The sequence below is a fragment of the Aplidium turbinatum genome, chromosome 4 (assembly GCF_918807975.1).
Source record: "Aplidium turbinatum chromosome 4, kaAplTurb1.1, whole genome shotgun sequence".
In the NCBI taxonomy this organism is placed as follows: domain Eukaryota; kingdom Metazoa; phylum Chordata; class Ascidiacea; order Aplousobranchia; family Polyclinidae; genus Aplidium; species Aplidium turbinatum.
Window position 1 is genome coordinate 42,405,702 of NC_137475.1, and position 18,747 is coordinate 42,424,448.

Genomic DNA, 18,747 nt, shown 5'->3' on the forward strand with positions numbered 1-18,747 from the left:
ATTCGGCGGTGCCACAACCCCAGCTTTGCCACAAATGCTCGAATGGAATCATAGCTATTAATCCGGTTAGTAGCCTATTTCTGCCCTGCAAGAGCAGATTTAAGTTATTGAGGGCCTTGAAAATGTCCACGAGGTATGCCAACTCCAGCTGAAACTTCTCTGATGAAAATGGCAGAAGGAGATCTTGCTTCCCATGAGCTTCCAAAAATAGCATCAGTTCATCTCTCATTTCATACACGCGGGCTAACATATTACCTTTCGATAACCAACGAACAGATGTATGGAAGAGCAGAGTCTCATGGTTCGAATCCATATCCTTGCACAGCTTGGCAAACAGTCTCGTATTGACAGCACTGGTTTTAACGAAGTTGACGGCTCGTATGATTACTGTAAGCTTATCTTTCATTGCAGCTGGTAGAGTCCTGGAGGCCATAGCCTCACGGTGAATCACGCAGTGAGATCCAATGGCATTGGGACTTTTTTGCTTTATCCTGGCAATAAATCCACTTAGTCACATGCGTTTAGTCACATAGTTTGGCATCGCTCACGCTCCCCTTGTGTACCTTTCGCGCCCCCCAAGGGGGGCGCGCCCCCCAGTTTAAGAACCGCTGGTTTAGAATATGCATAAAACAGCGCTTAAAAATCATTGGCAAAATAATTAATCAGTAGGCCTAGGCTATTGCCAGATTACTATTTTCAGTCTCTCGGCCGATGGACATTAGAGCTTAACCATCTTCTCCACTACAAGATCTCTGCTCCCCCAAATAAGCACCCACGACGACTGAAATCAAGACACTCATTTGTGGCAGCCGTCCAACTTCTGATCAACGAAACTGATGAACAAGACATCTTTGCGGCTACTTGGACGGACCATAAATGGAATTCTGAATGGAAGTCAAGTACCACCAGACTCTACTCGTTCATCCCCGACGCCGACACACGCCTCATCAGCCTGAAACTATAAAGATAGGCATGTGTGGGCCTCAACTGTCTTCGTACCGGTAGGCCTACGGGGTCCGGCTTTTCCGCTCTACTATACACCAATGAAGAATGGCCTCTTTCTCCTCTTGTGAATGTGGTTCCGAGGAACAGACCGCAGACCACATCATCAATGACTGTACCATGTTCAAGCCACCTAACAGAGTGGAAGGTCTGCGCGTGTTGGATGATGTAACCAAAGACTGGCTGCTCTTTATTAGCCTTCCAGTCCAGTAGCCTTCCTTTCAACATTGTGAATCTGGGGTAGTAAAAAAGTAGGCCCTCAGCCCCAGAGGCTCACACGTCGACGAATAATTCTGTTAAAATTTGGAAAAACTTGTACGCTGTTTGGGACAGTAAATTGTGAATGAAGGCATATTTAATTCCAAAGCACATCAGGGCCAAAAGATAGACTGAAAATTTGGAAACACTGGGCTTTTGTGTGCTAACTACTGATATATAGGGTAGACACTTTTACGTATTGCACTGCCCGAAAAGGTAACCACAACCATGCGTGACATACGACATCGTTGACGTTGGTAGCGCTATCATGCGTGACATGACTCAACACGTGATTAACTGGTCGTCTTTATCGAAAGATTTTGATACAAAGAAATTTAACTGCATGCATCGCCACAACCAACGTTGTCTAATGGTTAGGGCAGAGGAGTAATAATTTCGATTGCATGGGTTCGATTCCCACCCTCTGCTAATACTATTTTTTCTTCTTCAACTGAACTGAGTGCAAGAAGAATCGTAGTGACTGCAAACAATGGAGTTTATGAGAAAAGTTGTGACTAAAACACCAGTAATGTCATATACGATACGCATGGTTGCGGTTGCCTCTTCGGGCAGTGCAATACGTAAAAGTGCCTACCGATATATAGCCTTACAATTTTGGTAAAGAGGTCACTTTCTTCAACCACAGACATATACAACCAAGCAACCACACGGCATTTAACATAATCGATTAAAAATTGAACAAACTATAAGCTACAAACGTTTTCGGCCATACACACGTTAGCCCTTATCAAGTAACAAAAAACAACTACTTATCATATCTACAATGAAAATGAATAACTGATCTAAACACTGAATTGAAAAACGAAATGCAAAATGAAACGGCAGAACAAAGGAGAAAGGCACATCACATGGCGTTTAAATTACACCAGGCAAAGACGCATCATATGACGTATATAGCCTACTACATAATTTTTCATTTAGGCACGTTTTAAACCTTTCAAGGTTTTGCCACCTTTTCCCGTTTGTTAACGTGCTGGTAGGTTTATATCGATTTTTGTAGTTAGTATCTTTTTCGTTCCGGACGCGTTAATGACGAAAAATAAAATGATTGATTGATTTTTGGAACTTTGAAGTTGGAAGAAGAGTTGCCAGATGGCCTTTTTTTTAGGCCAAATTCCAAAAATCTGGCCTTTTTAAATTGCAGTTGGCTTAAAAAAATTGATGCAAATAAGGCCAGAAAATCTGGCCTTATTTGGCCCTTTTTATGGCTGCAAATTTTGACCGGTTAAAGAAACAATTTTATCAGAAACAGTTTAATTTTAATCATTTTGTTTGAAAGGTTAAGGTATAGCCTATTCTCCAAGTATTGAAAATGAGTAAGTATACAGTAAGTAAGGCATACTGATGATGAATTAAAGTGATAATGGTTTCTAGTTTTTCTGCTACTATAGTTATTGCTTTTTAAACAGATTATGCAAACGAGAGAGAGAAAGAGAGAGAGACCTTTTATTTTGTCTGCTGCGAAAAATAGTATACGGTAGAGATGCAGCGAACCCAAAATTTTTATCCGCACACCGCACCGCAACTGACTCATCTATCCGCGCACCGCACCGCACACCGCAATTTATCTGGAACTTTGACACTGCACCGCACCGCACACCGCAAATTACAAAATTAAAAAAAAATATTTTAACGAGTTATTGTTTAGAAAGTCAATTGTAGGAAAAAGCATCCATGGCATATAACTGGTAACCTAGTACCAATACAGTTGTGCACTAATTGGCCAGGCTAACCAGATCATATTCTCTTATCAGCAATGCATCTAAGTTCTAAGACATAATACAAACTAAGACAAATAGAATGTTCCTGGATCCAGTATCAGGACTTTTGAACACTTTTTGTAAGCAATAATGCAATTATAATGCCAGTGGCTATATGAACTACACACACAAGAGTAAAACTTATAGCCTGAACTCACTGGGCTAACTGATATAGTAAATAATGCGGTAGTTGCGCTAGGCCTATAGCCTGGTAACTGAGCTTATCAGCTAGGCTACTAACCAAAAACATTCGTACAGCTTCCCTGACAAGCAAGCCCTAAAACCCTGTCAACTGCAAGCCATTTGCAATTTGCATTTGCATAGCTTTCCATCTTAGGGTTTCCGAAGGGAAAAATAACTGATCCGTGTTTCCAATTTAAATTTGAAGTTTCATAGCTGAATCTTGAAAAGTTGAAAGTTTACGTTTACGAAAGTTTAATTTCTTGAAAGTTTACGTTTACGAAAAATTAATTTCTTGAAAGTTTACGCGGCAAGCGGCGCGGCGCGGCGCGGCTTTGTCATTTCAACCTTCCACGCGGCGCGGCGCGGCACGCGGCGAAAAAGTCAAAAGCGGCCGCGTACGCGGCGCGGCTTGCATCACTAGTATACGGTACAAATATAGGTGCTCTTGCACAAGACGCCCTGTTGGTCAACCGGAAAAAATAATGACGTCACACATATTGGAATAGACTATTATGAAAGAGGAAGAGCGGGGTGGAAATGCACAAAAATATTGTACCAAACGAACCAGTCATTATGCTCTGACAGTGTTAAATTATTTTCTGTTATGCTTGATCGTTAAATAGCATTTACAAAAAAATATTTTAATTAAGTTGTTAGCGTTTATTTAGCCTTAATAAAAGTAAATAAAAAATTTGGCCTTTTTTTGGCCTTATTTTATAATGAATTTGGCCTTACTATAGCTTGAGTATCTGGCACAGTTGCCAGTTAGGATTTTTTAAAGCCAAATTTGAAAATTTAGGCTTTTTTTGAACCACTTTGGATTTTTTTGTTTTAAAAAAAAATCCAAATGAAATTTGGCTTTTTTAGGCTTTTTTTGTTTCATTCAAAAATGTTATGAGTATTATGTTAAGAAGAGATGAAACTATCACAAAAAAAGAAAAATTTGCCTTGAATACCTTGAAGTGCCAATTCAATAAATACTAGAACTGAACTGAACTAGCGTAACATGCTGTGATGGGATGACGATGATTTTTCAAGGCTTAAGTGCTTTGCACTTATCTAAAGTCCTTTCCCAAACTCGTGCCCAAACTGCTCGAGTCCTTTTTGATCAGTTGCCAATGAGATTTCTCCAAGGTGATAATGTTCAGGAAATTCAATTCAATTTATTTTTTCTTTGTCGGAAAATAACAGCAATGATAAAGTTACAAATAGTGAACGGGAACAAAACCAACAAAAGGAAAAGGTGGCAAAACTACAAAAGTTTAAAACGTGCATGCGATGCAAATTTAAAGGTTGCGTACACGAAAGTAAATTAAGCACGGCCACCAAACCTAACAGTTTAAAGTAGATGAATTAGTTGGAAGAACCAGTTGGCTCCACATACCTAAAGCAACTGGAGGTGTGCCAGTTGATGAAACCATGCGGGGACGACTGAACCTTACAACCAATATAAAAAAAAAAAATCAACAACACGAGCATTCAAGAATAAACAATGAACATACGGCATATTATTACATATTAAACATATTACATATTATTTACATATTAAACATATTACATATACAAAATACTATGTACAGTACATCGTTTTAAGTAAAATAGAGTGTTCGCAGCAACGACAGTGGTGTGATATTGAATAGGAATTGATAACTGATGGGTACAGGAATTTAGATTAATTAACTTATTATTTGAGCATGATATTACACTGATGATCATGAATGATGAAAAATGTAGTGAAGATGATAATTATGAAAATGGTCTAGATGGGATGCGGGTGACTTCGGTATCGGAGCGGGATGGAGTTTCTTGAAATGAATTTCCAACCAAACTTCTGGAGAGTGATAGGCCTACAGCTTCATTGTTGAAGTACTCTTGTCAAATAAATCTACACAACAAAGTAACAGAGAGTTATAAGGTTCTGTGAACAAGTATATTATACGTGGTTCGGCTAATTAAAGGCGTATTGCATTGGTAACATATTAGCATCTAATTGCAGCCTATTGAAACTGAACAGTTTAAGGTGGTGATGGCAGATGTACGACATTGACAGTTGTAATAAGCTCAGATACTAGGTGTCAAACAGTAGTACTTGAAAGATTAAATGTACAAAAGTGGTATCTATTATACAATGGACGTATGCTAATCGGTTTGAGTTTTTGTTTGCAGATGGGTTTTCAGCTTGCTGCTGAATAATGAAAAGGTTTCGATTTCAGTAATGTGTTTAGGGAGATCGTTCCAGACTTTAACTCCACTAAATTGGATGGATTGTTGGGTTAACTTTTTCGAGTAATAGGGGAGAAAAAATCGATTGCTACTTCTAGTTGATATGTGATGCAAGTTGCTATTAAGTTGAAATAGTGAGTTAAAGTTTTTAGGCAGTTGATTATGTTTTAGTTTAAACATGAATTTGCCAGTTTCGATGGTATAAAGGTTATCAATTGTGAAAAAACTGTCGACATTGTATTGTGGTTCATGCTTAGTGATCATTTTTATGAATTTGTTGCAAATTTTTTGCAGTTTGTTTACAATGGTAACATGACCATGCTTCCAAGCACTAATGCAATATCTTAGATTGCTTTCAATGAGAGAATGATAGAGAGAAATCAAATTCGCAGTGTTTAAGTAAGGTTTAATCTTGCAGATTATTCCGAAATTTCGTCGCAGTTTTTGTAGCAAGTGAATCATATGAGATTTCCATGACAAATTTTCATTCAGTAAAATACCTAGGAAACTAACAGTGTTAAGACGTTCAATGGGTTGATTGTACACAGATAATGTATGGGTGAAGTTAAAACACTTTATATTATTATTATTGTTGAATAAAATGTGCTTAGTTTTATTTACATTTAACGACAGCCTATTTGCTGCTAGCCAGTCTGTTACATTTAACATTTCCATATTGGCCAGTTCATAAAGCTCGGGGATACTGTTACCACATAAAAACAAATTGGAGTCATCAGCAAACATTACAGATTCAGAGTGTTGTAAGCTGTTACAGAAATCATTTATATATATCAAAAACAGTAAAGGTCCTAGAATTGAACCCTGGGGGACTCCGAAACATATTTTGCGTTTAGTAGACATTGATTGAGATATTTCTACTACTTGAAATCGGTTTAGTAGGTAACTACTGAGCCAGTCATGGGCTGCCCCCCTGATACCATAATAGTAAAGCTTGTTTAACAAAATTTTGTGATCAATTGTGTCAAATGCTTTAGACAGGTCTAAAAATATACCAAGGGTGGTTTCTTTTTTTTCAAATGCATTTGAAATTTTACTGACAAGATGCAAAACTGCGAGGTTAGTTGAATGATTTTGTCTGAACCCAAATTGTTGGGGGTAGAAAAAGTTATGGTTTTCAAGAAAATTATACACTCTGTTGTACATTATTTTTTCAAGTATTTTAGAAAAGGAAGATAATAGACTGATGGGGCGGTAATTACTACAGTCTTCAGTTTTGCCTTTTTTGAATATGGGTATTATTTTAGATGTTTTAAATGCCATTATAAATTCACCGTTAGTTAAGGATAAATTGAAGATGTGGGTCAGTGCTATAATTATGTTTTGTGGTACAACTTTTAATATCTTTGTTGGTATTTCATCTATTCCACAACTAAGTTTGGATTGAAAAGAAGAAAGAATTTGTTTGACTTCATCAGCAGAAGTGGGGCGCAAAAAAATGGATTCACTGATAGGATTTGAAAGATAATCTGAAAATTTGGTACTTGTATTAGGAATTTTATCCACCAGATTTGATGCTATTGAAGAGAAATATTCATTGAAGTAGTTAGCCTTATCAATATTCTGTATAAGTACTTCATCACCTTTAACAAGATGGGACTGTTCATTGCATCTGGCTTTACCTAATAATTGATTTAAAATGTTCCAGGTTTTTTTCAGGTTATTTTTGTGCTTTAACAGTAAAGTTTTAAAATAGTTTTGTTTTTTCAGCTTTAGTGACTTGGTATAAAAGTTTCTTATAAAATAGAGCAACAATACAGGAAGATAGGCTTTATTGACTGGTTGGTCATCTGAAACTGAAGTAGCTTATTTGCTGGAAAAATCCCAAAAGATACAGCAGATTTTTGGATTGTTGTCAAAACATATACAAATTCTGCAGGTACACATGGATTTGCAAACTTGGCCACATATGCTTTTTCTTGTTTAACAGTTCAGTTCAGTTTGCTTTTATTTCTGACCACCACAACCACAAAAAAAACAATAGGCCTATGCCAAACATAGCAGAGGTCTAGAAAAAGGTTAACCATGCCAATCTCCAATGTAGTTGTAGAAGGGATTATTTCTACCGTCACTTTGACTTGACCAAAACAAAGGAGAGAAATAGAATGCGGTTGCAAATGTTGGACTCATTGCTGAGAATAAAACCGCATTTGCATTCCTCAAAGCAATGCCATAAACACTTTAAAGTAACACCAAGGATGCTATCTTTGTTTACATCAAAGAACATGTATCAAACTGACAAAGTTGACGAAGGTTCAGTAAACGAAGAAGGTCTTTTGTGGCTGCTGCAAGAAGACGATGATCTCATTTAACTTTTTTGACTAGATGACTGCTATGTTTGTCTATTCGCTACAGACCCAGTCGCTTTAGAATATTGTTAAACTGTTATTTTTGTCTTTTAGTGTCTTGTCGCAACTGCTTTTGTTTCTTATAAGCTAGTTTATAGGTAGCTTTGTGTCTTTTAAGGAAAAAACATAGGTTTGTTAGAGTTTGTAGCAGATTTGGCTTTTTTTTTAGGCAAGTTTGGCTTTTTTTATTTTGGCTATCTGGCAACCCTGGCTGGTAACCCTGGTTGGAAGGGCTAAGAAACAAACTGAGTAGGCTATACAGTCAGAATAAGTAAATAAATTACTATTATCAAAGTAACCCTTACAGCCTGTTTCACCCTTTGCCAGATCGTCAGAAAGTGCTTATTTAAATACTATATTATGGGTGGAGGTCTGTAGTTCATTTCGCCACGTCTGTGGATACTACAAAAGATTGTTTTGCAGAGCACGTACCAGCATAGCAGCACTGGAGCTGAGAAATTGAATAATTCGACTTGATACTTTTTCATGGATAGAGCATGCTTGCCATGATTTTAAAGAATGCCACAACTTAATTCAGATGAAGCTGCAAATGATGAACCAAAAACTTATCATGATGAAGCCATAGATGGTAGTGATGGTTGGCAGGACAGCAAAGATCTAAATGATATCAAAGGAGATCTAGTATCTGAAAATGACAATGATCGATTATATGATAATGTAAGTATTTTTTCCAAAATTTTCCAAGTTATACGGTACCAACAATAAATACAACTGCAGCTTTTTTATTCTTGTTGATATACGGTACCGGTTGCTTGCCTGTTGCAACAACCTTCTAACTTGCACTTGGAGCAATAACAGTGCTATTTTACTATCATATTATCTTATAACAATACGCACATAGGTGTTAATAGTCATTAATTCACCTCAATAGCTTTATGACAAGAAGTTTAACTTTAAACAGAACTCAACTTACAATAATGTTTCCAAAGAATCAGTAGGCTACCATTCTTAAGCCCATTTTAAAAATCTATATATATATTTCAGTAACAACAGAAACTGACGTGAAAGTTAGTTGCGGTGCCATTTTTAAGGGTTGCAACCTAGTTCCTACCGTGAGCAGTTCGTACCCTGAAAAGATCGAGAGAAAAAATTAAGAAAGTTGCTGATCGCAGTTTCTGCAAACAAAAACTCTCAGGATCATTACCAGAAATTTTAAAATGTTTGCGGAGACTACAGCCTTGCGGACACTTTGATCTCTTTTTTTTTTTATCTCAACCCTAATCCTTTTAAAATGTTTGCGGAAATTGCTATCAGCAACTTCGGCAAACTCTTAGGATCATTACCGGAAATTTTAAAATGTTTGCAGAAACTGCAAAAAAACAGAAACTGCAATCAATGACTTAGGCTTTGTTCTAATTTTTTCTCTCGATCTTTTCAATTTGTTTGTTTGTGCAAACTTCGATCAGCAACTTCGGCTTTTTTAAATTTTTTTTCTCGATCTTTTCCCAACTCTAACCCCTTTAAATGTTTGCGGAAACTGAGATCAGCGACTTCGGCTTTAAATTTTCTCTCGATCTTTTCCTAACCCTTTTAAAATGTTTGCAGAAAAACGGAAACTGCGATCAGCGTCTTCGGCTTTGTTCTAATTTTTTCTATCGATCTTTTCAGTTTGTTTGTTTGCGGAAACTCCGATCAGCAACTTTGGCTTTTTTAAATTTTTTCTCTCAATCTTTTCCTAACCCTAAACCCTAACCCTTTTAAAATGTTTGCGGAAACTGAGATCAGCGACTTCGGCTTTTTTTTAACTTTTTCTCTCAATTTTTTCCTAACCCTAACCGTTTTAAAATGTTTGCAGAAAAATGGAAACTGCAATCAGCGACTTCGGCTTTGTTCTAATTTTTTCTATTGATCTTTTCAGTTTGTTTGTTTGCGGAAACTCCGAACAGCGACTTTGGCTTTGTTGAATTTTTTCTCTTGATCTTTTCAGGGTAGCCTACAAAGTGTTCAGGGTACGAACTAGGTTGCACCCATTTTTAAGCATGCAACAATTTAAACATTTCACTGTAACAATATGTTTTACAATAATAAGTTCTTCACACATTATCCATATATTCCTCCTGGCAATGAAGTTCAGTATATTGCATTACAGCATTAGTGTATATATATTTTCTTTGATGTCGGCTGGGTGAATCAATAAATTACAACTGTGATAATGATAAAGCATGGTTGGGTTTGTTTGTCAGTGTGTCATGTTAAAAAGTTCAAGAACTCTTACCTGTTTTCTTAATATTTTTTAACATTTTAGTTCCAATGACATTTAACTTTTATACGTATTTTCAGAACCAAACGAGCTCACACAGAAATAAAGATAAACATGATTTTGATCAAGGTACCGTACAGGATTTTTGGGATTTATCGGTATTCCCCGTTTTGCATGGCAATTTGAAATTTCAATTCTACTGCATAATTTTTCAGCAAGGCATATTTCCTGTATTCCTAAACTATATATCTATATTTATTATTTTTTGGAATTAGTGTTGTAGCCTAGCTTTTATAAGGCAAAAATGTTTTCAAAATTTGGCTATTTCTAAATTCTTGCCTTTTTCATCACAATTTTCTCCAAGTGTTTTTAAAAGTTCAGTTTAGTGCATTGTACCTTCATGATTATTGTTAGTATGTGTCGTAGTCTATAATAGTGTCAGTTGATTAGTTTCCTAGTTCATTTTCTAACCATTACAAAAGTTTTTTTAACTTTTGTGTTGCTACAATGCTAGGTGAAAGAAAGCTTATTGGCACTGCACAGTGTGAGGATTTTATTTATGAAGCAACAATTATGTATTTTGTGTTCAACAATCTTTGTTTTCATTGTTTGTGTCCGAATTTGGATATTTCTTGAATGCAGAACCTCCGTTGATCTTTTTACGTTATGACCTTTCATAATCACTTGGCTCAGACTTGCTAAGAAAAGAATCCTGGGTGACTCTGAATCGCCTCCGTACTGGTGTTGGTCGCTTCAAGCACAATATGTTTACCTGGGGATTGTGTGACTCACCAGCCTATGTTTGTGGTGACTGTCAAACAGCACATCATTAATCACTGTCCAGTGTTTCGACCTGCAGAACATGTGGATCTCATAGACTCTGATATGAAGACATTACTCTGGTTACAATTGGGAGAAGGGAGATGTTGCCTGAATTGCTGCCTCATAAGCAAGAAGAAGATAATCACTGATATATTTACAATTTAGTGTCTGAATATATGATTTCAATCAGTGCCAACTGCCAAACCCTATATAATATATCTCTTCTCATCATTCAATTTCAGCACTACATGCGGCAACAATTTTTTCATGGGGTTATGTTGTTTTTTCCTTTTTTTTAGAAAATATTGTTAAAAGCTTTTTGTGTGCTTGTCAGTTGTTACCGCTGTTAACATTATATTCAATACTTTTTCAAGATCATTGCAAAGACACAAGAGATGCGGTACATAACTTTGAATATCCTCAGCACGATGTAGAATCCATGTTACCCAGACTAGGTCACACACTGTTTCAGAATAGCTTTCTACTTCCATCAGTAAGTAAAACTTGGAAGCCTAGTTCTTTACACCCTTAAAAAATATAATTGGAAAGTTGAAACCTAGTGCTAAATCAGTATTATATACTGAACAGTGAACATACTCATGTGTTACTGTAACATATTCAGTTTTTCGCAATGTCTAATTGTCCCATGCAAATACTTTGACAGTCACAGTAGAATTCTCACAAAATGTTGATTTTCACAATTTGGCACTTGAGTCCACAACTATCTATGACAATGCTTCGGTTATGCGTAATTCTGAGTTACAAGATGGTACACTACTTCACCATCATCACAGGTGTAACAAAAAGTCAGTTTCTTTATATACAAATATTTATATTATTTAATAAAAACCTAATCAAACAGCAATTGTGTTACTTCTCCAAACAACTATTTTTTACTATATTACATTATTACAAGCATCAACTTGTGTGTATGTAATAATGTAATTAACTATGTTGACTGTGTCAGCAGAAAGGTGTCTTTTGTTTCAGTTACAAACGCCTTACTCATCCTACATGAACTCATTGCTATACGGTGGGACACCGTCAGTCGACGTCAACCGAAAACAAGGTATCGGCTCTTTGACAGCATGACAAAATGTTGACTGATTTGGGATTTTTGTGGATAAACTGCTTTATAACTTTTGCTTATTGAAATCCTTTTCAATGCAAACTGAGTTACAAAACCATCGTCACACGAGAGGCGGAATATCTTTATAATGACAACTCTATTAACAGGTGCCCACTATGACATCCCATCCATGTGTGCCTTTCCTGGACATGCTGGTCAAATATCTCCTAATCCATTAGCAGCATGGTAATATAGTCAGGGTTAGGACAACAGAACGGTGTCCGACAAATTGTTCGTAAGCAATTGTTCGTAAAGCAATTGTTCGTAAAACAATTGTTCGTAAAATTAATTCTTCGTAAAACAATTCTTCCTAAAGCATTTTTTCGTGCATGCAGTTAAAATTTGATGTATACGAAGAAATGCTTTACGAAGAATTGTTTTACGGATTTCATTTTACGAAAAACAGTTTACGAACAATTGTTTTACGAACAATTGCTTACGAACAATTTGCCTATAACCCAATAGAATATATCGATGAGGTTGTTCCAGATGACATTTGACCACAAACATTCATTTCTCTGTCTGCAAACGAAGGACAACCAGTTAATTTTTGATCATGAAGATATTGACTAATAGAATAGCCTAGTATTACTTTTTGAACTAATGAACAACACCAACAATGACATAGTGAAAGCACATAATGTTTGTTAATTTACTATTCGCATCAGCAAAATCGGTGTTTCCACTAGTGCATGTTTAGTTGTGTGTAGCAGTCACCTTCATCATTGGCTTGTCTTGTTACATATTTTGAAACCTATTTTCTCACAGGCCTCCAAATCCCTTGCATTCACTTTGCACAGCTAGTGCATTGGCTGGGGTGTTGCGTTACCCCTACCCCCTTCATAATTTTTCGTCTGCTCCAGGGGCAATCAGAAGCATGCCCTATGTCTCCCCACACTCGGATGAAATTTATAGGAAGCGAGGGCATCCGGAATGCCATCTGCCTAGTCACGTGATCAACAGACCTGACTTTAAAGAGAAACCACTCGTAATTAAAAAGTAAGATTATAAATATATTTTTTCCACCCTCGTAATCGTATGTCACTGAACTGTGTTACTTAGTGGATTCATTTTACGGACTTCATTGCACACTGTACAGGACAGTCAACTCTGTGTCTACGAAGCCACATAAATCGAAGCATCCTTACGTGAAGAAGCCACTGAATGCCTTCATGATCTTCATGAAGGAGCAGCGTGCACAGGTGGTATCCGAGTGTACATTGAAAGAAAGTGCCGCGATCAATCAGATCCTTGGCCGAAAGGTGAAACTTCAGTTGTATCTATTGTATACGTTCATTAAGCGTTGTCGTATCCAGGCTTACACCTGTTGGTTGAAGATTTAGATTAAGTGGACGGGAAAGCAAGGAAGCCAATCTTCGTGTCCACCTTCAGGCATGCCTTTAAGTGCCCTGCCAAAGACACAGCCGCATGCTCTTGAGCGGTGTCGAACCGGCGCTCTTTCGATTGCCGTTCCAGTGCTCTCACTACTCGGCTATGCAGCCGACATTAAGCGTTATATAATGGTGTTGTAATATTATCCGCTTTTCATCATTTCGGAATGGTACAATTCGGAATGTTTTTCAAGAGTTTCCTTTTGCCTGGAAATTTGGTCTCATTTGCTGAGAAACTTTTGTGATTGGTGATTGCTTTGTAAGGTCTTTAAAAAATAAATGAACTTAATTGTTCTAAAATTTGCGATTAACAACGTCGCCTTGAAATACGGCTTCATTGTGGCTGTGAGAAGTATTTATAACTTTACACACTCCCACCTCACCAACTTTTGTGTTCACTCAAATCCCAATCTTCTTCAACAGATTGATCAGCTGTGACCTTCCTTTTGAGCTCACTCTATTTGAGTTTTTTTTTTACATTAGTACTTCTGACATGCTTTGTATTCTCGTAATTTCCTTGATATTGTCAAAGTTTTTCTTTCTTTTTTTTTTTGGAAGTTACTTCTTGCAATATTTCATACTATCCTTCTTTTAGTGGCACAACTTAGACCGGACAGAGCAACAAAAATATTACGAGATGGCTCAGAAAGAACGCCAAGCCCACATGGAGCTGTTTCCCGGATGGAGCGCTAGAGAAAACTATGTGAGAGAATTTGTTTTTAAATGTTTTCATAGATCAATGGTTCTCAGGTGTTTTCCTGTTGGTTTTGATTTTTCTTTGGCTAGGAATCTACCGAACAAATTTCAGCGTTAAATTTTTTAAAAGTTGTGAAATGAATATCTCTAATAAAACCCTCACCAATTTTTTACCTTTCAACCAAGAAACTTCGCACCTTTTAAAATTTACTCCCTTATCCCTAACAAAGTACTAGTGCCCCCGTTTGTGAATCCCAAATTCTGTTACGCCCCTGAGTCTTGCTTGAGTACGCTGTGGTATATGAAACTCTTAACAATCCTAATCTTTTTGGTTACATGTTTGCGCGATAATAACTATGGCGATGTTGTGAACCATCGATCATTTTAGTCGTAACTGCAGCAATATATTTTTCGAAGACAACCAGCTAGCAAATTCATCCGTTTTCCTTTGTACGTATGCCTGTGTAAAAAGAATGGATTTTGTTAGATGGATGGACAGATGTTCCCCTCTCTGTAGAATAGCTCACACTCCATCTTAAACTCACTCCACACTTTTCTTTTGCAGGGTAAACGAAAGAGAAGGAAGAAAGAAAAGGCACATGAATGTCCAGGTGATTAGATCACGGTGAACTCACATAATTAATCATTGCTTCACAGAGTCGTGGAGGATGGCCAAAAATATTCATTTCCACAATTGAATAAGAGCTGACAAAGAAAACCTTAAACTTTGCCAGACTTCAGTTCCACATCCCTGTCATTCAGTCTGCTTATAGGTGTTGAAATGGTTCGTGTAACTGCTAATGCCTCTTTCTGTTTGTTTCGGCTGCTACCTATTTCTTCCGGTCAGGTGATTTTCTAGTTTGTTTCATCCCTAACCCATTGCTCTGGGTTTACTACTGGCAGAGCATTCTTGGAGCCGGGCAATGTGCGTAATGAAAAGTTTAACTGCCAGCACCAAGCAATTCAGTTCACGGCCTTGTCTCTCGGCGGCAAGTCGGCGCTTGAAAGATTACCTCATTACCTCTTATACTCCAAAGGTTAGCAATGCCTCTATATCAGCAGCCACTGATGAGGCGCATTCAGCTTGCACAGTGCCATCAATGGCTGAACTGGGACTGTAGCGACTTGGTGGTGATTGGCACTTATGTGTTCCTTGCCCAGTAGCGTTGACAGGGAGGCCCAGGCGGTGCTTTTGACCCGGTATGATTTTAAGGGCCCGTGACCTTCCCAAGGGTTCCAGGAACTTGAAAAAAATACCGCATATTCTTTGGATATAGTGCGTTTTTCTTAGAAATGTTTGATTTAGGCCCCGGGAATCTCATTGGCACCGGGCCCAGATTATCCTGTCAACAACCCTGCTCTTGTTACCTGGGATAGGAAAAATCATCCGGCTGTAGGAAAAAACATGGGACGTTTGTGTCGAATCGAAATACTTTTGTTGTTGTGGTCCTGAATGTTCAGTAAATTGTCTTGTTTACTGCGCTCAGGTTTGCATCAGCTTTTCACTCCTATCCGAGTTGTACACACTTGAGCCATGTAAGAATCCTCTGTGACTCACGTTACTTTATTCTGACATTGCTTGCCCGCAACATACGATGCATCTATTCGAGATATGTGTAACTAACTAAGATTTTTGTATATTTCCATCACACGACTCTGTCCACTGAACGAATCTATGTTGTGGAGACAGCACAGAACGTGAAGAAGTGTCGAGCCGTTTTTGGATTGGAGGAACAACAGTCCTGGTGCGCCCCCTGCCGGTAATTGTTTCCTAGGCTGCTAAATTAATTTGGTTAAAAATTCAAAAAGTTTTCATTTAACTAATCCTTAAGGTTATGGTCGCATTGGTAATCTGTGTGATATCTTACCAATGCAACAAGGACTGGCTAAGTGAACCCCTTTGGAACATGTATGATAACTGATGCGGTCTTAGATTAACTATAAGACTAGATGTTCAGCTCTTCACTTTTGCCAGCGGACTTGCAATCAAATTTTTATGATGAACTAGTAACGTCTGCAGACCTTGAATCAATGTAAAAATGGCGGATTTTGCTATCTGGGTACGTGTTAAATATCCGTTAAACGTGGATGCTGCGTGCACTGATTGCTTTGTATTGGCTCACTCTACTCGATAAATATTTCTTACCCTGCGACGTCCACCAAATGGACCGGCTGTTTCTTATGACCTTGACGCCGTCACATATTAGGGCACAACGTCAGCTACTTAATCGATTGTTACTGGCGCCTGTACGACGGTCGAGAGGACCCTAGTTCGAAACCTACCGGGCACGCGACTGTGTCTTCATCACACTTTCTGACATGTTTGGTGGCGGACATGAAGATTTGCTTCCTTGCCTTCCCGTCCGCCTAATAGCAAACTTCAACTGCCGGGCGTGAAGTCTGAATGCAAACATGGTCGCAGTACCGAGGTTGTGTGGTCGCTTTGTGTCTCGCTTCTATTTTAACTCCTCCTTTGTTGCAGGAGGAAGAAGAGATGCGTCCGGTATCAACAGGATGGGGATGATTCCGATGATGATCAAACACCTTGCCAGGTTGGTAGAGTAAGTCTAGCTTAACTTCAACCTGCGCTCGGACTTGTAGTCTTGAAAATTTTTGATTTCCCAGCTCAGTGCAAGTGCTCTCATTAATGTGCAACTTGTAACTCAGAATCACGGTTTTCAAGTTTTGTTTTTGACGAGAGCAAAGGGTGAATGTGGCTGATAAAACTAGGCTGCTTTATGACTGCTCTGGTACATGTCAAGTTCTACAATAAGACCAGTGATTACTATCATCCGGGTGCCCACTGTACAAAAGGTTGAATGCACCAACAGTGGATCTTTCAAGCGGGCTGATTAAGCTAATCGTCTGGTTATGTCATCGAAAATCAGTTTGTGCGTACATTGTCTTTTAGATCAGTAATCGCTGATTCTAATCAGTGGATTATGGTTAGGGTATGCGGCGAAAAGGGTAGTTTGCAAAATTGCTTAATCAGCAGGTTTTCTTTTTCGGTGCATGGTCCACTGTTGTGCATCCAATCCTTGGACTTTCACTTGCCAATTATTCTAAGGTTTGTTTGCGACTTCGAAAACGCTGAAAACCACTGGTTAATGCAAGAAGCGAGTTTTTAACAGTGATTGGAAAGGTGTTGGTCTTGGAAACCATCCGGCTGCAGTGTGCAGTACACGTTCTTGATGTGATTCTGTCTTTCCAATTATCTGACCTAGCACTTCCTAATTTTTTGTTGTTTTCTAGTACTCCATTGCGGTGCCATCAGTTTCCAGTGACAAACTGCAGCTCTCCGACCATCCGTCAAACCACGCTTCAATGACGGGTCTGATAAAGCAAACAAGGGTGCTTCCGAAGGAGACACTTTCCGATGATATTGCGGTATAAGATTTTTCTGCCTAACAATCTATACTATAGTGTGAAAGCTGTATTTATGTAACGAAACCTGTCATTTTTCCTGTGAAAAGCATTTAACGGCTTGCAAGGTAGAAAAATTAATCGTTTTTTGCGTGTATTTAACGTCTGCAAACGTTAAACTAATGTAAAAACGACCGATTATAACTACTCCGTCCTGTCAACTGGATAGCCGAGTGGTGAAGATCCTGGTGCAGCACTCAAAACGGCGACGGTATCATTTAAGAGCACAGGACTGTGTCTTTGGTGAGACCCTTAATCAACTGCCAGGCTAAAGTCTGGATATGAAAAACAAAACACAGTATGCTTTTAAGCATATACAACTGCAATGCTCTCATTCCTGGATATGTGGCACTCATGACACCTTCTTGTTGCAGGCCGTTTCAGAAGTTTCTCCAGCGCCAGGAAATATTCCTGTCAGCAACTCTTCCTGAATCCACCATCATCCGGATGGTGCAGGATTGCCTCACAAGTTACGCTTGGCACCGAATGAAAAATGAAATCTGGAAACCATCACTATTAAATCTTTAACAGTGTTAATTTTGTTTTTAACCACAGCAATGAGTTTAGAACATATTTCTTTTAAAAGGTGCTGTTCGAATGTGTAATTGCTTCTCTGTGTGGTAAGAGTTATATCGGAAGGGGTGCGGAAAAATCCGTTAAATCCGGAAAAAAATTCGTTTTTTTATTAATTCCAGCTTTTGTATCACAACCATCGAGCGATGTTAGTTTGCCAATTGTTTAATAATAATTTAATGAAGTTTTACCTAAATCAATGCTAAACATTTCTTATGCAGTATTTCTTCAACATCGGCCTCCCTCGTTTTCTTGTTTTATTAAATTGGAGCAAAACAATAATTTGTTTTCGATGAGATTTTACCATCTATTTGCAGTAATATGCCAGCTCTCATTTGCCAATCTTGTAAACGTGCCTCTCTGCTTTCGCATGTGATTCTTCGCAATTTTTGACCTAAATATATTTTCTTACATCGCATATTCTATTAACTGTTCCCAGTAAAGTTATCGAACAGACTTCGCATTGTAAGTGCCCCTCACGATCCTGTTTCGTCAACACAAGCACCAGCCAACACGAAATCCCAAATTTGGAGCCGCTTGCCAAAGTTGTGAAGTGTCAGCTCTACTTGAGCCAACAGCATCGCAGGTTCCACTATCTGATACATGAACGAACAAACATTCACCAAGTAACCGAGGATGCTCACAACCAACCGCAAGTGCAACAAAAATCAATCTTGGG

At 38.1% G+C, this 18,747-nt stretch overlaps 1 protein-coding gene across 1 annotated transcript; it reads left to right on the forward strand.

Moving 5' to 3' along the window:
- Window positions 1-7,188: 7,188 nt before the first annotated feature.
- LOC145769533 (transcription factor 7-like 2) lies at window positions 7,189-18,479 on the forward strand. The gene is made up of 14 exons (XM_082581183.1): window positions 7,189-7,344; window positions 8,237-8,491; window positions 10,115-10,163; window positions 11,231-11,349; window positions 11,847-11,925; window positions 12,093-12,171; window positions 12,754-12,984; window positions 13,085-13,247; window positions 13,972-14,079; window positions 14,638-14,683; window positions 15,763-15,832; window positions 16,555-16,624; window positions 17,325-17,459; window positions 17,870-18,479. The coding sequence occupies exons 2-14, from the start codon at window positions 8,333-8,335 to the stop codon at window positions 17,924-17,926; spliced, it is 1,365 nt and encodes a 454-aa protein (XP_082437309.1). The 5' UTR covers window positions 7,189-7,344; window positions 8,237-8,332; the 3' UTR covers window positions 17,927-18,479.
- Window positions 18,480-18,747: the final 268 nt, after the last annotated feature.

Coding starts and splice junctions, on each gene's coding strand:
- LOC145769533 (XM_082581183.1), top strand. CDS start 8,333: ATGCCACAACTTAATTCAGATGAAGCTGCAAATGATGAACCAAAAACT. Junction 8,492..10,114: donor ATGATCGATTATATGATAAT/GTAAGTATTTTT, acceptor ACGTATTTTCAG/AACCAAACGAGCTCACACAG. Junction 17,460..17,869: donor CACTTTCCGATGATATTGCG/GTATAAGATTTT, acceptor TTCTTGTTGCAG/GCCGTTTCAGAAGTTTCTCC.